At 41.7% G+C, this 22,593-nt stretch overlaps 1 protein-coding gene across 1 annotated transcript in view; it reads right to left on the bottom strand.

Moving 5' to 3' along the window:
- LOC308084414 (paired amphipathic helix protein Sin3a-like) overlaps positions 1 to 22,593 on the bottom strand; it is a 50,882-nt gene that overhangs the window by 5,560 nt on the left and 22,729 nt on the right. The window contains exons 11-21 of the mRNA XM_080427067.1: positions 22,202 to 22,412; positions 21,033 to 21,149; positions 19,816 to 20,054; positions 19,397 to 19,580; positions 15,774 to 16,042; positions 14,294 to 14,724; positions 11,574 to 11,743; positions 11,112 to 11,285; positions 9,589 to 9,681; positions 8,667 to 8,761; positions 5,363 to 5,594 (exon numbers count right to left, since the gene is read on the bottom strand). Of these exons, the coding sequence (XP_080283193.1) occupies positions 5,363 to 5,594; positions 8,667 to 8,761; positions 9,589 to 9,681; positions 11,112 to 11,285; positions 11,574 to 11,743; positions 14,294 to 14,724; positions 15,774 to 16,042; positions 19,397 to 19,580; positions 19,816 to 20,054; positions 21,033 to 21,149; positions 22,202 to 22,412 (2,215 nt within the window). The remainder of the gene's footprint in view (positions 1 to 5,362; positions 5,595 to 8,666; positions 8,762 to 9,588; positions 9,682 to 11,111; positions 11,286 to 11,573; positions 11,744 to 14,293; positions 14,725 to 15,773; positions 16,043 to 19,396; positions 19,581 to 19,815; positions 20,055 to 21,032; positions 21,150 to 22,201; positions 22,413 to 22,593) is intronic.

Genomic DNA, 22,593 nt, shown 5'->3' with positions numbered 1-22,593 from the left:
GATTATGCAGCTGGCTTTAATCTAAGTTGTGGTGAGTTGATTGGGACAAAACCCTTTTGGACTAAATCAACAACACGACACGGACATCCCTCCCAAAAACCTTAACTAAAAAAGCAGCTGCCTTAAACACAAGGTCAGACAAAAGATCCACACACCAACTAGCTCCCGTTTGAAGGACTCTTTTTTTTTGCAGCAGCAATGACGTCTTAAACAAAAAGGTTCTTCCTCTGAGGAAGACTAAAGACGCATGACCATGCCAGTGTCTTAACTCTTTGACTGCCAATGACGAGATTTCTCGTCTTACTTTGCTACGGTGCAAGCCTGCCAATGACGAGATTGTGTGTTTTTCAGTGGTTTTCCACTAGATGGCACTGTTCGCTAACCTGGGAGTCACCATTTGATTCTATGAGACTCGGATTCGTCTTTTAACCCTTTAACACCTTTACCGCCGGGCCCGTAGTTCTACGGGCCGTTAAATCCAACGGTTAAGCGCCGAGCCCGTAGTCCTACGGGCTGCGGTCTTTTCGCGCATGCGCGGTCCGGGTGCACTTTCGGAATTTTTTTGATCCACTTCCGTTTCCGGTTTGATGACAGGAAATAGAATTATTTGGGATCCGGTTTCGACGATCACGCCCGCTCCCATTCTACAGACGAAACTGAAACTCAATTCTCTTCCTGTAGTTTTTTCTCCTCGCATTTCACTGTTTAACGTAATCCGCTCTAACTCAAACATGGATGCCCCGTTTGACACGCGATCTTCACTGGGAGATACAGGGAGATCTCGCGGATGTAAACAGACCGTTCACGGCTCAATCTTAAGGATTTTAACAAGATCTATGGCGACATGAAAAAAACAAAAAAACAACAAAAACACCTTGGCACTGGTGAGTACATTATGAGATTAACCTCTGGCGGTGGATGTGTTAAAGGGCCAGACCACTTTGGTAGAGGTTTGGGTTGTGTAATTTCCTTGCCATGATGTAACTCCAAAGGTGGACAAGAAATGAAAAATAATTGCTCCAGTAATTAGAAATTGATAATTCAAAATATGCTCCTCATTGACTTACATTGTACACTGAAACAGCTCTCAAAGTCACACTTTGAGCCCGTAAACGAACACAAACGAAGCTGATTCAGACAATATAAAACATCACCAAACCCAGTACTGTTTATTTTTTTAATAAAAATGTAAACTTCCTGATGATTTTACTATTTGAAGATCCGGATCCGGATCCGCCGATCCAGTCCGGGTTTTTTTTCTAATAAAAATGCCAAAATCAACAGTAAGTTAACATTTTTATCAAAAAAACAAACAGTACTGGGTTTGATGATGTTCTATATTGTCTGAATCAACTTTGTTTACATTCGTTTACATGCTAAAAGAGCGACTTTGAGAGCTGTTTTACTGTACAATGTAAGTCAATGGGGAGCATATTTTGAATGATCAATTTCTAATCAATGGAGCAATTATTTTTTATTTCTTGTCCACCTTTGGAGTTACATCATGGCGAGGTAACTACACAACCCAAACCTCTACCAAAGTGGTCTTGCCCTTTAAGACCTGGAACGCATCTGTGTCACTTTAGATTTCTTTGGCTATTCAAAAATAGCAGATATACAAGCTCAAAGTGCAGCACCGAGTGCCGCGCTACGAGCTTGTCGATCTGCTATTTAAGATTTTTTTTATATTTTTTGATTTTTCTCAAGAAAAGAGATTAGGATTTAGAAAACATTTTTAAGAATCGCCTCAGGTCTTAATGGGTTAAAGCGATTGGGGGATCGATCATACAAGGGGATAAATATTCTATGATTTTTCAAAGGTTAGAGAAAACACTCAAATGGCTGGCAGTGGGCATGGCAAATGATGTTTTATTTCTGCCAGTCAAAGAGTTTGTGCAAAAACACAAGACCCACGTGAAGCTCAAACTGCCCTGGAAGCAGAGATTAAAGATGCACAAGAGCTGTGGGAGAGTGTAAGGCAGGGGTCTTCCCTAGCTGAGAAAGAAATGAAGCAGGGACCCCCTACTCAATATTGTATAAAATGTAAATGTTTTTTTTAACTTAGTCTGCTCTTTTTTTCCTCTACACCTATAGCCTCTTTGCCAAAAATAGCCGATCTACAAGCTCGTTGAGAGCTTGTAGATCTGCTATTTTCGGCTAATGTTCCCCTCAGAAAAGGAATTCTAGGGTTCAAGTGGTTAACACATTGACCGCCAGAGGTTAATCTCATAATGTACTCACCAGTGCCAACGTTTTATTGTTGTTTTTTGTTTTTTTCACGTCGCCACAGATCTTGTTAAAATCCTTAAGATTGAGCTGTGCACTGTTTGTAAACATCGCGGAGATCTCACTGCTTCTACCAGTGAAGACCACGTGTCAAACGGAGCCGCCATGTTTGAGTTCTGACCGTTTAAGTTAACATGGGAAATGCGAGGATGAAAAACTACATGTTTACAGGGGCTTTTACAGGGGTTATTGTGTACGACTTAGAATGGAGGCAGACGGGAAACAAAAAACGTGATCGCACTTCCGGTCGAGATCGGGTGGCGTTACACTGAAAATGGTCCCCCTAGAAAATTAAAAAAAAAAAAAAATCGAAAAAAAAGGAAAAAGCACCACAGCCCGTAGGCTACGGGATTGGCGCTTAACCGTTGGATTTAACGGCCCGTAGAACTACGGGCCCGGCGGTAAATGTGTTAATGTAAAAAAAAAAAATCCTATCACACAAAGATTTGGCGGACTCCCTATAGTAGCTCTGAGGACCCCCTAGGGGTCCCGGACCCCCTGTTGAAGACCCCTGGTGTAAGGGACTGAAAGCAGAACTAGACCGCGTAGAACTAGCCATTATTTGACTTTTTTTTACAACATGGCCATCGGTATCTGCAATTATGCAGCCGACACTTTCATCCTGGTGTCCGCATGTTGGGCTGATGTCATTATAGGAGAACATTTTCAAAAGTTTACATTGTTTTATCCAAAATAGCAGACCCGCAGACTTCTAGCAGCAGACATGGTCAAATTAAAAAGGTAGGGTAAGTGATTTTGGAACCAAATGGACCCGTTAGGGTCCATTTGGTTCCATTTGTACACTCTCAGAGTTACAGACCCATAAGGGTCCATTTGGTGCCTAATCTATCATTTAGCAGGGGATCCCCTGGAACTCCCTCAAGGACCCCTGGGGGTCCCCGGACCCCACTTTGAGAACCACTGCTATAGAGTGTTTGTTCAGTAACAGGAGTCTCCATGTCAGCTCTTTATTAAACAGAAAATGCATTTTCAGGTCAGGATACCAATTTTATTAGGGATGCACGATATTGTTTTTTTTAAACCGATACCGATCGATAACTTTATTGGCAACTAAAGAAATAGGAATTCAAGAAATAATGAAGACAAATACTGACAATGCCTATGAACATTGGCTTGCAGTTATTGCACATAGCCAAAATGCAATAATAATATTAGGCTCATCATTGAGAAAGGAATAGGGGCTATGCTGCTGCTGCTGCTGCTACAACGAGTTCGAGTCTCTCCACACAACGGTGTCTAACCGAGAGTTATACTTCTCCAGACAACGGTGTGTAACCGAGAGTTATACTTCTCCACACAACGGTGTCTAACCGAGAGAGTCCATGCAGATCACAGATTCACAGCTGACAAATATAATATATTATCGGAGCTATTATTAATGTTATCGGTTTTATCTGGATGATGTCATAATTCCTGATATCGGACCGATAATTATCGGGCCGATACTTATAGTGCACCACTACATTTTATCCAATCAGGATAGAGAACTCAGTCAGGATAAAGATGAAACAAGTGAAATTGGAAGTTGACACAAATTGAAACTGGAACACTATAAAAAAAATGAAGCTGATAAATGAGTAATAATAATACATACAATTTATATAGCGCTTTTCTAAATACTCAAAGTCGCTTTACAGAGCAGAAAAATAACAACTTTATTAGAATCGACTTTATAAGTACTCTCTGCTTATTGGCTGAACATGTATTTTCTGTTTATTAAAGAGCTGGAGAGACAGGGAGAGTCCTGTTACTGAACAAACACTCTATAGCAATGATTAACACATTAACCGCCAAGAACGTAGTCCTACGGTCCGTTAAATCCAACTGTTAAGCGCCGAGACCGTAGCCCTACGGGCTGCGGTCTTTTCGCGCATGCGCGGTCCGGGTGCACTTTCGGAATTTTTTTGATCCACTTCCGTTTCCGGTTTGATGACCGGAAACGGAATTATTTGGGATCCGGTTTTGACGATCACGCCCGCTCCCATTCTACAGACGAAACTGAAACTCAATTCTCTTCCTGTAGTTTTTTCTCCTCGCATTTCACTGTTTAACGTAATCCGCTCTAACTCAAACATGGATGCCCCGTTTGACACGCGATCTTCACTGGGAGATACAGGGAGATCTCGCGGATGTAAACAGACCGGCTCAATCTCAATCTTAAGGATTTTAACAAGATCTATGGCGACATGAAAAAAACAAAAAAACAACAAAAACACCTTGGCACTGGTGAGTACATTATGAGATTAACCTCTGGCGGTCGATGTGTTAACATCACAATATAGAGCTTTAACCTTTTAATACAAAAGTTTTTGTTTTAACCTAACAATATCACTTACGCTTACCCTACCACAGCAACTAATGCTGATCAGGTCAACGATGTCTCAATCTGGGAACCCAGAGCCAGTGAGAATGAAAAACAGCGCCCTCTGCTGTTTGTACTATCTCTCACTGGCTCTGGGACAATGACAACGTAGCACACGTGCGCAAAGGAAACCGGGGTTTTGGTCTGCCTTCAGCTTTCACTTCCGGTGGTGCCACTATGTTTTCATTCCCACTAACAATATTTCTACACGGAACACTAACACCACTTCTCCCAGAGAACATGGATCGTTTTGGTTATAAAGCCCACTTGTTTCTATGATGAAAGAGTAAGTTAAAATGTGAATATCTTTCCGTGGTTTTGTCTGCTCCGCGGACACTATTGTTAAATTAGTTTGGGTTCGTTTCGAGGGGGAAAGATCGACGGACACGTGAATCCCGCCCACTACATTTGATTGGGTAAAGCGCGGCCTGCTTCCTGATCACTTTGAGCTGCATCCAACACATCCACTGCCATTTCCATTGGCCTTACCGTTAGGCCGCTAGGGGCGACTAATTTGCATAGATTTTGGGCCCGGCCCGAAAAAGTCGGGTAGGGTTCGGGCAGAATTAGAGAACTCTAGTCAGTCCTAAAGATCAGATTAAATAAACAAAGCGGATTCACCTGCAGTCTGAACAATATCTATGTATGTGTGGACCTTTTGATTTGACATTGGAACAATAGATCATGCCCTACCTGATGAGCCCGCGTCAGCGCCGTGTGCCTGTACATGTAGTCCTCTGACTTGCACACGTACACCATCTTGTACGAGTTGAGCTTGAACATGCACTCCATCTTGAGCTCACTGCCGCCACCGGCGTCCTCCTGAGACTTATCGTCCGACGAGGGAGAAGAGCCCTTGGTCAACATCTTCTCCTGCTGGAGTTGTTCCCACCCTCGCTGGCACTTCCTTATTCTCCGCAAGTTCCTGATGACCAAGAGCAGATAGGCCGCCATAAGTACGCCGTCCGACACCGGGAGGAAAAAAAAAACGTAAAACATCCACTGGTGCAATTTAAAAACCCCCACACATCATCAAATAATAAAACGGCACGTTTACAGGGAAAGTTCGCACAAATTTCTAACCCCCTTCCCCCCCCTCTTCAGCATACTATACAATGCTACGGTTATGTATTTTGCGCTTGACAATATGTATGATTAAAAAATTTGGCAACACAAATAAGTAGTACATTGATTTGACAGTAATAATGAAAATAAAATTTGAGAGGACTGTCCCTTTAAACAAGTTTTTGTTCTTCCTTTTTTTTTGGGGATACCCATCATGCATAGCAACTCACCGAGAAACAGAATTAGAGATAGGGAGTCAAATCATTCGTGGAAAATGTTGATCTATAAGGAGCAGCAGAGGCAGCAGTAGTAATAATATTTCTGTACAGTGCACTTCCGTTCTGGTTCAAACTCTTTAAAAAATATTGCTTTGGCAAAACATTGATTTTCTTTTTTCTTTTCGTCGGATTTTTGAGATCCAAATTTTTGTGCAAGCATTAAAAAAAAAAGTGGAATTAATTCACCCCGCTTTTTTGAATGAAAGGTTTAAATGTGTACTTACCGCAGACAGTACAGGTGAGCGAGGACTGTGAGACCGTGAAGCATATTTTTTTTTGCATTCAGGGCTCCACTTTAAAAGACATAACAGTGAGGCCAATTTCAAAATAAAAATGGGAGAAACAACATTTTTATATTTGCTGCCAAATGGATTAACCAATCAATCCAGAGAAGAGTTATGAGTTGGGAAAAAAAGATATAACTTTGATGCGGACATACCGTCACTGACAATGTACAGAGTGTTATGTATGAGCCATGCAATGAAGACCAAAACTGAAGTGTAAAAAAACAAACAGCTGGGTTTTACACTGCTGTTGAAAGGGTCGTTGTTGTTGTTGTTTTTTTTGCAGAGAAGGGTTACGTCTATTCTTGTGCTGCTTACCTCTCATAGATTTGATATATATGAGGGAAAACAAAACAAAAAGCAAAATGCAGGTGAAACCACTGATAAATCATAGTCAGACATGTACCAGATTTATGCAACGGTGTTGAACAAATATGATTTTTTTTCTTCCCCCTGTGTGTCTTTTTTAACCACTTCAACCATTTTGCATCCCTATTCTGGGGGGGGGGTGGTGAACATCCGGCGGAAAATAAGCCGATCTACAAGCTCACAACGCGATCGCGTTGTGAGCTTGTAGATCGGCTTATTTTCGGCACAGAGATTTGGTAGTAGAGGGAAATACTAGAGGACCGAGTACAGAGCCCTGGGGGACCCCCCTGCTCAACTAAAATAGGGTTTAAGTGGTTAAAAAAAAAAACTATAAAAAAATCAAAAGTCTACTGAAATGTTTATGATAATGGACAGCCATCTCAAAAAACAAAAACAAAAAAACAAAAAACGACATGTCAACAAGCAATCGACGACCAAAGACAAGACGAGGCTTTGATGTTAACAACGAGACGGTCATCATCATCATCACACAACCTCCATGCAAAACTCTCTGCAACGTTTGTTCGAGAAGAAAGAAATACACCAAAAACATTTCAACAATACAATTCAGACCATCATTTTATTTACAAAGCCCTGCTTCCTCTCTTTCTCTCTGTACAAGTGTTGCTGTTCGTTCTGTGTGCTTGGCTTTTCCTCGTTAAGACTTATTTATTATTTTTTAATAATACTCGTCATTGTCGTGAACTTGTAGAAAAAATAAGGAAAAGAAAAAACGTCACCCCACCACAACGAAACCAAAAAAAAAAAAGAGAATAGTTGCAACGGGAGTGCACTGTATTCCACTGCAAATTATTATTACACACATCAAATAGAGCACTCAAACAAAATGGAACATTTGAAACATTTATATTTGTCTTTAAACAGTGATTAAATAGAGTCACAATACAAGATGTTTTTTTTTTTTCATATGAATACAATCAATCACAAACATAGGGCATGATTTACGGTAGCTAAGAAAACCAGGACTTCACTTTGTATTCTTTTTTTTTACTCATAGTTATGGACAAATTCACTATAGAAAAATGAATTAGAAAAAGGGCCGTCGCCATTCAGTCTCAGACCAATGTCAAAAGTAGAAAGATTACTGTTGTGACAAAAATAAACAAACAAAAAAAAAACAATAACAGACAGAAGTGTGGAACCCATTTGTTTTTTTTTGCTTGACTTGTAAGCATCTCGGTCTCCAGCTACACCATAAAAACATATTTGAAAGCAACACATTTCTTTCTCTTTTTTCTTTTTTTTAAATATAACTCAACTGACTCAATAATTGCAATAATTGTGTCCAGCTAAGCTCAAAAATACCCCCCCCCACCCCCCCCCAAAAAACACAACTTTGTGAGCCAAATACCAATAAAAACTCAGTCACGATCATAAATAAAGAGTCCCGTTAAAAAGGAACCAAATCTAGGCATAAATAAATTCCCTATGTTTAAAAAGATGACCGTTTTAAGTGCAATCCTCAGACGTGAAGACGAGGAGTTCAACTGAAAAAAAAAAAAAAAAAACGGACAAAAGAAAACTCCTCAAGTTCACAGCCTATGAGAACCCGTCCCCCCCCCTCCCCCACCCACCCGGCAAGCGTTTCACCTAAAAATCTGTGGCGTTTATGTATCGTTAAAGGCCTTTTTCCAAACCATTCGTTGGTGGTATCTGTCCGTTATAACTTATTAGGGCAGGACGCTCAGAGACAACAAAAAAAAAGGACTTGTGATTAACGGAGAGGCTTCTAAAGTCGGAGCTTGTGCAAAAAAAAAAAAAAAAAGGAGAAAAAAAAAGGTGTCACTGGTTCTAGAGCTCTGAGAAATGAGCCGATATTTGGCAGCTGGTTTGGGGGGCGCTCGCGTCAACGTGTTTTGCCACACAGCCAACAACACCACACACGGGCTGGCTGGCTTGGGGTTGACCGAGAGCCTTTAGGGAAGTTGCTTTAAGGTTGTTTTCACACAAGAGGAGACACACAGCTGGGGGGGGCCTCACCTGGGGAGGAACACGGGCTTCTGGGCCAGGTGTTCACGCAGCTCGGGTGACGCAGAGTCTGAGTTCAGGTATCTGCCCACATAGTCAGACCACCTCTGTGGGGGAGGAATAGACAATGAAAGGACAACGAGTTAATGTTGAATAATGTTGAATCAATCAATACAATTCTACTGTTTTGTTTTTAAAGCCCTACACAGCCTGGCTGGCACCACCCTATATATCTGACCCAATCTAGCCTCCCGACTCCCCTCAGGCCACTCAGATCAGCTGACCAGATGCTGTTGAAAGTCCTGCGCACACGACTGAAGCTAAAAGGCGACCGTGCCTTTTTCGGTCGTGGCGCCGAATCTGTGGAACAAATCTCCACTCTCCAGTTAGGAATGCATCCTCTGGTCATTTTTAAATCCAGATTAAAGACACGCATGTATGTGCTCTCTGGCCTTTAAAATCAAATGTCCCACTGCCTCCATGGAGTAAATGCCTGGACTCTTATCTTGTGCTTTTTTTTAAACCTCCATGCTGTTAGTGCAACATCGTTGTTTTTTTTTGTATATTTTTTGCTATGTGCTGTGCAGCACTTTGGTCAACTCTGGTTGTTTTTATATGTGCTTTATAAAACAAATTGACTTGAGTTGACTACAGGTCATCCAGAGCCATATATGTTTAATTCGGAGTGTTGCAGGCATTCTGCTTTGCAGTGCTTTCTCTTAACATAAGTCTCAATGTGAGAAAACAGCCAGCACACAATAAATGTCCTTTTCACACGGTCACGTTTCAACCCAACAGGTCTTCCTTGAATGCTGAGGAAGACCTGTTAGGGTCGTTTATAGAATTAAAATAGACCTTCACACCACCGGCTAGTCAAAAAGTGACAGTACATCATCGGCCACGCTTGTGAAGAGAGCATGTTGTCTGTTCTAACCTCTGTGTCTGCTGGCTCATCAGAGTTGTCCTCTTCTGTGTCGAGCAGCTCCATGGCCAAAGTGACGCTCCCTCGGCTCTTCAGAAACATCAACTGGGAAAATGTAAAAAGAAAAACACAAATAAGACAAATGCATTGTTAGTGCACCATCTAAAGAGGGAATTTTATCATCGCCATCGATGTGGGAAGCATAACGACTGATTTATAAATGGTTGCACGCCATGTCAGGCACCAGAAACAGTATGCTTGTAGATCGGCTATTTTCGGTATGTGACACCAGCTCGCAACTATGTATAAATCTGGCCTAAGTGTGTTTGTTTTATTTATTTGTAGATACTTTTGATACTGGCATACTAATTCTACATCTTTATGTACTTCTTGTCCAGTCATTACAGTGATGGTATAGCATTTGTATATCAATATATTATTGCGGTTCTCTTCTGTCCTATGTGGGTGTTTTACAAAAATGTAGGTACATTATTATTTAAAGGGATAGTTCACCACCAAAACGCCTTTTTTCTATCGATTAGTCACCCCTTTTTTTTTGTTATTATTTGTTTTTGTCGCATTCTTAAAGGGCAAGACCACTTTGGTAGAGGTTTGGGTTGTGTAGTTACCTTGCCATGATGTAACTCCGAAGGTGGGCAAGAAATAAAAAATAATTGCTCCATAGATTAGAAATTGATAATTCAAAATATGCTCCTCATTGACTTACATTGTACGGTAAAACAGCTCTCAAAGTCACTCTTTTAGCACATAAACGAACGCAAACAAAGTTGATTCAGACAATATAGAACATCACCAAACCCAGTACTGTTTTTTTTTTAAATAAAAATGTCAACTGCCTGTTGATTTTGCCATTTTTAATAAGTAGAAAACCTGGACTGGATCCGCGGATCCGGATCCAGATCTTCAAATAGTAAAATCAACAAGAAGTTGACATTTGTACTAAAAAAACAAACAGTACTGGGTTTGGTGATGCTCTATATTGCCTGAATCAGCTTTGTTTGGGTTCATTTATGTGCTAAAAGAGTGACTTTGAGAGCTGTGTTACCGTACAATGTAAGTCAATGAGGAGCATATTTTGAATTATCAATTTCTACTCAATGGAGCAATTATTTTTTATTTCTTGCCCACCTTTGGGGTTACATCATGGCAAGGTAACTACACAACCCAAACCTCTACCAAAGTGGTCTTACCCTTTAAGCCAATAATTTGATGACCGGCAGCGGTTCCGGATAGAGACACAAAGAGTCTCCTTTGTGTCTCCATACGGAACCGCTGCCTACCGGTCTGCTGGTCATCAAATTATTGGCTTAGGAATGCGACGAAAAAGAAATATCCATGAATTCCATGGGGCGACTAATCGATAGAAATTTTATTTATATTTTTGGGGGTAAACTATCCCTTTAATGTATGCCCTGAAATCCTGAGTAAATTAAACTTACACACACACAGAAATAATACAATTATGAATTATGAACCAAATGCCAGATTCCCAGAAGGTGTTCTGTAAAGCGTACCTTGAAACAGTTCTCGTCAGACATAAGCTGCTCTGCTTTGCGCTGGTAAGCCGACTCCGCGGTGGACCTGGACGCCTGGGTGGACAGGGCGCCCCCGGTGGCCTTGTTGGTGTTTTCAGTCAGGTAGAGGTCCGTCACACGCATACAGATGTCATCACTGACTATGTGTTGGAGCTGAGAAAACATAAAAAGGGGTTATGGATGCCGTTACTGCATTCAAATATACAATACTGTGTGATAAAACAATACATCTAAAACATTAACAAATTGCCTGTCAAGGACGTATATATTTGCATCCTTTCAAATACAACACTTGACTGCCAAAGACGTCTATTTACGGCCAATGATTACGCCAGAGGGCAGTGTTCCTTAGTGCCCCCTCTTCTTGTATCCCTAGTACCCATCCATGCCAGCGTAACAACAAAACCCTGTGGCGGTGGTGGTGGTGGTGGTGGTACAGACCTGCCTCACGATGCTCTGGATGAGCTTGTCCATGGTGAAGGCCATGTAGGCGTGGATGGTGAACATCTCCCTCAGGGAGTCTTCGTACTGGGCCGGCTCCATGTTCCCGTCCAGGAGGTTCCGCACCATCTCCAGGAAGGCCGAGTAGTAGTCCTCCACCTCCACGTCTACTGTAAGAGAACATGGTAGAACCACATGAACCCTATGTGATATTTAGTAGTAGTCCTCCACCTCCACGTCTACTGTAAGAGAACATGGTATAACCACATGAAACCTATGTGATATTTAGTAGTAGTTCTCCACCTCCACGTCTACTGTAAGAGAACATGGTATAACCACATGAAACCTATGTGATATTTAGTAGTAGTTCTCCACCTCCACGTCTACTGTAAGAGAACATGGTAGAACCACATGAACCCTATGTGATATTTAGTAGTAGTCCTCCACCTCCACATCTACTGCAAGAGAACATGGTATAACCACATGAAACCTATGTGATATATAGTAGTAGTCCTCCACCTCTACTGTAAGAGAACATGGTAGAACCACATGAAACCTATGTGATATTTAGTAGTAGTCCTCCTCCTCCACGTCTACTGTAAGAGAACATGGTATAACCACATGAAACCTATGTGATATTTAGTAGTAGTTCTCCACGATTACTGTCAGAGAACATGGTAGAACCACATGAAACCTATGTGATATATAGTAGTAGTCCTCCTCCTCCACGTCTACTGTAAGAGAACATGGTATAACCACATGAAACCTATGTGATATATAGTAGTAGTCCTCCTCCTCCACGTCTACTGTAAGAGAACATGGTATAATCACATGAAACCTATGTGATATTTAGTAGTAGTCCTCCACCTCCACGTCTACTGTAAGAGAACATGGTATAACCACATGAAACCTATGTGATATTTAGTAGTAGTCCTCCTCCTCCACGATTACTGTCAGAGAACATGGTATAACCACATGAAACCTGTGTGATATTTAGTAGTAGTCCTCCACCTCCACGATTACTGTCAGAGAACATGGTAGAACCACATGAACCCTATGTGATATTTAGTAGTAGTCCTCCACCTCCACGTCTACTGTAAGAGAACATGGTATAACCACATGAAACCTATGTGATATTTAGTAGTAGTCCTCCACCTCCACGATTACTGTAAGAGAACATGGTAGAACCACATGAAACCTATGTGATATTTAGTAGTAGTCCTCCACCTCCACGTCTACTGCAAGAGAACATGGTATAACCACATGAAACCTATGTGATATTTAGTAGTAGTCCTCCACCTCCACGTCTACTGTAAGAGAACATGGTAGAACCACATGAACCCTATGTGATATTTAGTAGTAGTCCTCCACGTCTACTGTAAGAGAACATGGTAGAACCACATGAAACCTATGTGATATTTAGTAGTAGTCCTCCACCTCCACGTCTACTGCAAGAGAACATGGTAGAACCACATGAAACCTATGTGATATTTAGTAGTAGTCCTCCACGTCTACTGTAAGAGAACATGGTATAACCACATGAACCCTATGTGATATTTAGTAGTAGTCCTCCACGATTACTGTAAGAGAACATGGTATAACCACATGAAACCTATGTGATATTTAGTAGTAGTTCTCCTCCTCCACGTCTACTGTAAGAGAACATGGTATAACCACATGAACCCTATGTGATATTTAGTAGTAGTCCTCCACCTCCACGTCTACTGCAAGAGAACACGGTATAACCACATGAAACCTGTGTGATATTTAGTAGTAGTTAGGCCACAATTATTACATGATCGTCTGTCTAATCGCAATTATTTGAGATAGTGGCAATTATTTTTGCATAATCGTTTCCATGTTGAAGAAATATTTTTTAAAAAAAAGCAGAAATAGCTGATCTACTGAAGTAGTTGAAGTAGTTGTAGCTGAAGCTTACAAAGCGTCACAAAGTGACGCTTTGTAAGCTTGTAGATCAGCTATTTCTGCTTATTTTTACATGTATGAAATTATTAAGTGTACATTTTAAAAATATATATATTTAAGTTATTTGTCATCTCCCCTGTGCGTTTTTTTTATTACGAAGCATACAAGGCAATCAGATTTTGTTTTATTCATGTGTTCCAATGTTCAATGGCCAAACACACAATTCAATCGTTAATAGCAATTATTTGAGTGACAATTAATCGTCAAATTAAATGTGTAATGGTGACGGCCCTAGTAGTAGTCCTCCAACTCCACGTCTACCGTGAGGAGACATGGAACGTTGTAAACTAACCACATAAACCCTATGTGATATATATATAGCCAATAATATCCAACATCAACGTACTTTAACCCATTGAGATCTGTGTCACTTTTTTATTTGAGCTAAAAAAAAGCATTATTTTACACTTTGGCTAAAATGTGTGCAAATCTTTTAATATATATTGTTTGAAAGCGAACAGTTTTAACTCAAATCTTTGCTTCTGGGGGGTCCCTGGAACAACATATTTTGAGATGGGGGTCGGCGGCCAAATACATATCATTTTGGGGGGTCCTTGACATGAAAAAGTTTGAGCACCACTGATATAGAAACATAGGTTTTTCAGAAAACCGGATTTAGAAAATATTTTGCAGAATCGGAACCTCAGGCCTCAATGGGTTAAGCGTTGTTTTATGTACCATGACCACTTGAGCTGACCCATTCACGCTTGAAATAAATTTTAAAAAAAACTTACTGGGCTCCTTCATCCTCAGCTGGATGGCCGGGTTGTCGCTCTTCTCCCGCTTGAGGCCCAGGACCTCGCGCTCCCACTCGCGCTCGCGGGCGTCCTCCTCGATCTGCCGCTCGGCCTGCCCGTAGATCTTCAGCAGCCGCGAGCACAGCATCTGGTGGAGGCGCACCAGGATGTACCAGTTGTTGTTGACGTAGAACATGTTGTAGGGGTCCTCCAGGCCCCGCAGCTTCTGGGCCCCCGTGTTGGAGAAGAGCAGCTTGGACGGCTTGTTGGCGCCGGTGGTCGTCCCCCCCGTGGGCGTCGTCCCCGTCGTCGTGGAGGACGAGGAGGGGGCCGAGCTGCTGCCCCCGCTGCTGCTGCTGTTGTTGCCGCCGCCGCCTGGCAGGCCGTTGTGCTTCTTGGTGGCACTGCCGCCATCTTGGTCCGTCTCCCTGTTGGTTTGGTTTTGAACTCGTTGAGTGCCAGAAATAAAACATTGTTTGCTACGCCGCTGCCAGAGAAAATCTGCGTTTTCCTTACCTTTCAACTAGTCACAGAATATTTATCTCCAGTATGTCATATTTTATAGTCATATTTTAGTCATCTGATATGTTTTAGTTTTTGTCTAATTTTAGTCGACTAAATATCATAAGATTATCAATCTGGGAACCCAGAACCAAATGAGAAGGAAAAACAGCGCCCTCTGCTGTTTGTACTATCTCACTTGGCTCTGGGACAATGCGGACGTAGCACCTGTGCGCAAGGAAACCGGGGTTTTGGTCTGCCGTCAGCGTTTCACTTCCGGTGGTGCGACTATGTTTTCATTCCCACTAACAATATGTCTACACGGAACACTAACACCACTTCTCCCAGAGAACATGGATCGTTTTGGTTATAAGCCCACTTGTTTCTATGATAAAAGAGCAAGTTAAAATGTTAATATCTTTCCGTGGTTTTGTCTGCTCCGCGGACGCTATTGTTAAATTAGTTTTGGTTGGTTTCGAGTGGGGAATGATCGGCGGACACGTAAATCCCGCCCACTACATTTGATTGGGTAAAGCGCGGCCTGCTTCCTGATCTGAAGGCACGCCCACTTGTAGCCCAGTGTGTACACGTTATGACGAACCTTCACGACAGATTCCAACGCAGAGCAGAATCTGTTCTTGAGAGATTATAAGATTATAGACTAAATCTACAGTTGATTTAGTCGTCTAAAATGTATTTTGGTGGTGCCTTGATGGCGTCGTAATGGCTGATTTTACACTTTGCCGATCTACAAGCTGCCGATCTACAAGCTCGGCTATTTTCAGAGCGCAACACTCGAGCGCAACCAAACATACAATTACTTGTCTTTTAGTTCCACTGGATCTCTTCTCTAGATCTCTTCTCTTCACTAGTCCTTCCCTAACATTTTATTCCAGTTTTTATTTGTGAAAAAAGGTAGTCGACGGGACATTTTTCGTCACAGTTTTTAGTCGGCGAAATCAGCACCGCTACATACCCGTCGGCGGCCTCCTCGTCTTCGTCGTCGTCCTCCTCCTCGGCGTCGGAGAGCTCGCCGCGCCGCGCGAACAGCATGTCCGGCACGAAGTGGTGGATGATCTGCTTGATCTTGTACTTGTCGTCCTTCTGGATGCCCACCTGCCGCTTGACGTGGTGGATGATGAGGGCGGCGGCGTCCTCCAGGATCTGGCTGTCCTCGTACGTCAGGGACAGGTGGGGGCCGCTGGGCGGCGGGGACGACGTGTCCTCCGACGCACGCTCCTGGCGCTGGACGGAGACGGAGACACCACGGATATAGGAGGAGGGCAAACATTTTTTTTACAATTCACAAACAATTTAGGCATTTAGCAGACGCTCATAATCCAGAGCGATTTACATTAACCCTTGCATTGCGTTAGAAAACTGCATCCACTTGTGGTGTTAGCGGGTCAAATTTGACCCGTGATTTAAATCAGCCCAAAATACTAAAAAAATAAGTATTTTCATTATAATTTTTTTCCCACCTCATAGCTGACTTGTAATGCATTCATATCCATGTAAACACTTTTTAAAATATTATGTTGGGTTAGGGCTAGGGTTTCATCTTTCAATATATTTCGTTTTCTATTATAAAAATGTTAAAATTCACTCATTAAATTTCCTCTAATGAAGGCAAGGGATAATGATGTTATCTAGCTATAATAGAATAATTAAGAATAGTAATTAGAACACACTTCCAAAAAAAATAAATAAAAAAAATACTTGTTTTCGTTTTTTAACACATTGGGTGCCAGCATTTTTTCATAACAACTTACGTTGGGTGCCAGCATTCTCCCCATTGACTGCGCTTTGCTGTTTAAAGCTCTAGACTCCACGAGGAGCAAATCCATGTAAAAAAAAACATCCATTCATGTTGCGCGATGACCCTGGCTACAACCTGGAACGATAACATTTCACTCGCGAGTTACAATGGGGGGGGATCGCGCATCGCGCATGACCGGTTTTCCCCACCGGAAACAGATTCGGAGATATAGGTGTTTTAAAGAAGGAAATAGACAGGAAGTGGACGGCAGCCATGTTTTTGTTTTTCCGGTGATCTATCTGGCCTATCCTTCTCAAGATCACAATGGGTACTCCCAGAGCTGCTCTAGCCCCGCCCGTGTGGAGAAAAACGAAAAAAACAAAAAGACATATTTCACGGTCTGGACCGTGTTCGGCACCGGACCGCTACTCTGCGCAAACACGGTTCAGACCGTGTTTGGCACCCGATGTGTTAACTTAAAAAAATGTTAAAATTATAAAAAATAGTGACACTAGTGGTGTTAGGGTCCGAAATGACCCGTATACCATAGAAGGTAAAAAGTCATTTATTTTTCATGAACTCAAACTTTATTTTACTCCTGATAGCAAATGCTAATTGAGGACAAGTCTCTCTCACTCTCAAACATGTAAACATTGAATATTGACAATTTGGGGGGGAATTGAGCCACCCTTTTCCGGGTCATTTCGGACCCTAACACCACAAGTGTCACTTTTTATTTTTGAGACCATCAGAATTAATTAAAATGATGATAAATAATTTTGTTGCGTTAAAATGGCTATTTCTGAGGATATCATGAAGCCTCGTTCCAATAAAGAAATGTAAAGGGTACTTTTTACCTATTCAAACTTGAAAACGGGTCAAAAAAGACCCTAACACAATGGAAGGGTTAAGGAAGGTAAACACGAGGTTATACATCAAATGCATAGAGATAGTAATCTAGGAGCATAGGTAAACCAAGAACCTGTCATCGGTCTAAGCCAGGGGTCTTCAACAGGGGGTCCTCAGAGATACTATAGGGGGGCCGCCAATCTTTGTGTGATAGGGACTTTATTTTGGTACTTTTACATTTAACCACTTGAACCCTCGCAAACCCTATTCTGGGATAGCCGAAAATAGCGTTGTGAGCTTGTAGATCGGCTAGAAGAGGTTTGGTGTGTACAGGGAAAAAAGAGCAGACCTAGTACTGAGCCAAAGGTGAAGTTTACTAACTATTGAGGCTTTAAGTGGTTAAATGTCTGAAAATATGAACATGAATCCAAAATGTAGTGGGGGTCCCTGCTTCTTCTCTCTCTCAGCTAAGGGGTCCTTGGCCTGAAAAACGTTGAAGGTGATCTGTAGCTGTATATTATAATATTAAAAAAAAAAAAAAATCTGTACATTGAAACTATACAAACTATAATGAACCTGGAATCGGTCTACATCAGTGGTTCTCAAACTTTTTCATGTCAAGGACCCCCAAAATGATATGTATTTGGCCGGGGACCCCCATCTGAAAATATGTTGTTCCAGGGACCCCCCAGAAGCAAAGATTTGTGTTAAAATGTTCACTTTAAAATAAATATATTCAAAGATTTGCACAAATCTTCAAGATTTAAAAAAAATAGCAGATCTACAAGCTCATAGCGCGGCACTCAGTGCCGCGCTATGAGCTTGTAGATCTGCTATTTTTGAATAGCCAAAGTATAAAAGGTTAAAACTATTGTGATGATATTTTCACACATTTTGCTGGGGACCCCCTGGAACCCCCCCAAGGACCCCTGGGGGTCCCCGGACCCCACTTTGAGAACCAGTGATCTAAATGACATTTTAACCTTTGCATAAAAGCCTGCAAGGTCGTCAAGGCTAGGGGCAAGCGCTACGGCAAGCGCTATGGGCTAAAATGGAGTCTGAAGAGGCGAGTCTGAAGATTACGGCAGGAAGATTACGGAGTGAGTCTGCAGTTCTAACTGCAATGGGGAACCCAGGCGGGAGAAGAGTCTGGGACGTGTGGAGCGTTGTCCCGGATGGGTAGGGTTCTGACAAAAGAGCTGCTGCAAGGATTAAAGCAAAATAAAATCTTTCGACTGGAAGATTTTTTTTTAGGCCAAGTCCTAATCTGCGATTCCTGAAACGGTGTGAAAGGAAGTCCCCGACACCAGTGCTCCGTTTCCTAAACAATTAGGCACAGTATGTCGAATTATGATGTTTGTGGTATTATCATGTTCTTGCTGCTCCACATACAAGCCAACCAGTTGAAGAAATTGTAGATTGAGGATTTAAACCTTTCGCTTTTAAGGAAATATCCAAGAGGGCATTTAGGGTTTTAACCCATTCAATCCGGGGACGCATCTGTCATTTTAGATTTCTTTGGCTATTCAAAACTAGCAGATCTACAAACTCGTAGATCTGCTATTTTAGAAAAATCTTGAAAATGTGTGTAAATCTTTGAATATATATATTTTTTAAAGCGAACATTTGTAACTCAAATCTTTGCTTCTGGGGGATTTGCACAAATGTTCACTATAAAAAATAAATAAAATTAACAGATCTACAAGCTCATAGTGCAATGAGCTTGTATATCTGCTATTTTTGTTAAGGAAGATGCTTCTGAACACGTATTGTTAGCTATTGCTAGTTTGACCACTTCAGATACTCTTTTAATCGTAAAATAACTAATGTCTGAAAATATTTTCGTCACGGGACAAGCTTCCTCTAAATGACATGGCTTTAATCCATGCGGGTGCTTCCAATGTCACCGGAAAAACGTGTTTCAGTGGCACAATACCAACACAAAAAGAATAGTATACAGTCAAGTCTTTGGAAAAAAGTGTTTTCCTTACCTCGTCATAGATGGTCTCGATTTCGTTGAGCAACGTCTTGGAGCGAAACACTTTGGTGTCGTTCTGTTTGAAGTTGATGCCCTGGTGGTCCAGTGACTTCAGGTAATACTTCTCATTCTGATCCCTCCAGATCTTGTTGAAGCCCCGCTGAGCTTCTCTCCACTCCTCCTCTTTCATCTTTAACCTGAAAACAGTCACCAGAAAACTAAAATGTCACCTAGGCCTGTCACAATTATTACATTATCGTCTAATCGCAATAATTTACCATAGCTTGGGAGGACGAGACCGCCGTTCAGAGTATGGGAAAGTATGGGAAGTCTCCCCATTGGCTTAAAAGGACAGCCAATGATTGAGAACACGTCGAACACATGTTGACTAGTGCTCAGTCTCTGGTAAAAAAACATATTAAACGTTCTGACCTCTTGAGCACTATCGGGACAGACGCCGCTGGGTTCTTCTTGAGGCCGTCGATGATGTCCTGGGCCTTGTCCCCGTATATCCTCTGGATGGCCTTTCGGTGGATGACCTCCGAGCAGCCGCCCATGGTGTTGTCCAGCTTGAAGCGGAGCTGCTCCTCGGCGGACATGCGCGACAGCCTCCGCTGTACGGTTTCCAGGGCTCGTATCGTGGACAGGTTCGTTTCCAGGACGACGTCGAGCTAAAAAAGGGGTGAGGTGAATTATTATAGGTAATTAGTTGCTTTGAAACATCTGTTGCATCCAATATCAATACCGTCACTAACATGCAGGCCAAAAAGAACCAGGGTGCTGCCATTGTGCATGTTGGCTCGCTAGAAACCAGTGGTGGAAAAAGTACTCAAATGTTTTACCTAAGTAAAAGTATCAATACTGCAGCAATGTAGAAGTATTCTTATAAGTAAAAGTCCCAAATTCAAAATGTACTTGAGTAAAAATACAAAAGTATTGGCATCAAAATATACTTAAAAGTACCCAAAAGTAAAAGTACTAAAATGTTTGAAAATAGCCGATCTACAAGCTCACAATGTGTCGCATCGCGACGTGTTGGTGAGCTTGTAGATCGGCTATTTTCAAAGAGCCTATGTATACAATAGGGCTGAAGTGGTTATTGTATGTTTTATAATATAATGATTTATATCTGCAAAGTAACTAGTAACTAAAGTTTTCAAATTACCGTAGTGGAGTAAAAGTACAATATTTACCTCTGAGATGTAGCGGAGTAGAAGTAAAAGTATTGAAAATTGGAAATACTCCAGTAAAGTAAAAATACCTCAATTTTACTTAAGTACTGTACTTGAGTAAATGTACTAAGTTACTTTACACCACTGCTAGAAACAAGCTACGTTACATAGAACAGAACCATTAGTATCATTGGTAACATGTCACATCACATTACTGTCTATGTCAATGTGGCTGCCTATAGGTGAACTCAAATCCCTCCACTACTGTAATCGTTCTTGGGTTGCAACTGACAATCACTATCATAAATTGAACATACTGTACAATTTGGGGGGGATTATTTGATCACCCTGTGACTAATATGACTATAAAATGCACATATCAGACATGTTTAGAGGATTCACCACTAAACCAATCCCGTTTGATTACTGAGATTTATAAGCACATCATTTAGTGTCTATCATTTGAGCCGTACGAACCTCAAAGCGCTCGTCCTCGCATCTGTAAATGTGCTCCTCGTACTGCGTTTTCTTTGAGCTGACAAACGTTGAATCCTCCGACCACGACGGAAACGACACCCAGGTGTCGTTCAGAACCTGAAAACAGTGTTCCACAGGTGTTAGGAAACTGCTGTTGCTCAAGCTGATGAATTGGTAGAAAAACACATAAAACAATCCGAGTGTGAACATAACAGTATCGTGTCACGCATCGAAAACCAGCAGATAAACTAGCTCACGGGTCGTTGTGAGCTTGTAGATCTGCCGTTTTCGATACGTGATACGATGCATGCAACTAAATCAGGACTAAGTCTTTGCTGGCTTTTTTTTTCTTCCTATACGATATCCATATAAATAATACATGTAGACACCGCATTGGCCACCGGATCATACGACTACGTCAGCCATAATGGTAGGGAAAACTCCACTACAAGAAATATGCCCAGAGTCTTATATAAGTATAGCAGCAGTATTAAGTAAAAACCAACCCGCTTGAAAATCTGTTGTGAATTCAGCAAGTTATGGTGATTTTAATAGTGGAGAGACCTCCAGCTTCAATAGAGATACCATGCATTAGGAGGCAAACAGTGTTAATTTCGTCACTTTCGTCAAAAACTATGACGAAAAATGTTCGTCGACTACCTTTTTTCGCTGACGAAAACTAAATAAAAACTAAGCAATGGTGACTAAAACTATGACTAAATATACTGACAATTTCGTCAACAAAAAAAAAAAATTGACTAAAAAGTTAGTGAGCGACAACGCGTCTCAGCGCGACGCGTTGTGAGCTTGCAGATCTGCTATTTTCAGCACGCCAAGTCTAAAATCAGGCATTATGACACCATCAAGGCACCGCCAAAATACATTTTAGTCGACTAAAACAAGACAAAAACTAAAACATTTGAGATGACTAAAATATGACTAAAACTAAATGGAATTTTGTTCAAAAGACTATGACTAAAACTAAATCAAAATTAGCTGTCAAATTCAACACTGGAGGAGGGCAAGGCTTGCCCCGGACCATTATGGCGGCTGTGTTCACAAATTGCTAAAATGAACAGCTACGGCCCAATGCAACATCTACGCGTCAACTGTAATATCTACGTAGCATCTGTTCCATTTCAACATCGGTGGACCAGTAGTTCTCTGACCTCCTTGCACAGCGGGGTCCTTCCCGTGCACTTGGGCTGCTGGTAGCTTTTGGGCAGCGCCCTGTAGCTGGAGCCCAGCCTCTTGCAGGAGGCGTAGTCGATCTCCATGGCGATGCCCTCGGTGGCGCGCTCCTTGGGGAAACTCTCCACGTGGGAAGACTCTCTGTAGCCCAGGAAGTTCTTGAACCAGGTGAACAGCTCCGGGAATTTTCTGTTCCGATCAGAATGTAGGATAAATTAAGTTTTTTTCGAACTAACGCTTTTTTTTTCTCTTTCATTTTAGAAGTGTTGACTACTTTCTCATTTCTGGTTTCATATTAGTTACTTAGCTCATAATGCATACAGGGAATGTTGACAACAAATCCATTTCCTCTATTCTGTTTTAACACATT

Source organism: Gymnoscopelus braueri (assembly GCF_963280865.1).
Source record: "Gymnoscopelus braueri genome assembly, chromosome: 1".
Lineage (NCBI taxonomy): Eukaryota > Metazoa > Chordata > Actinopteri > Myctophiformes > Myctophidae > Gymnoscopelus > Gymnoscopelus braueri.
Note: the sequence above shows the minus strand (reverse complement) of the source record. Positions and strands in the feature narration are given on the sequence as shown.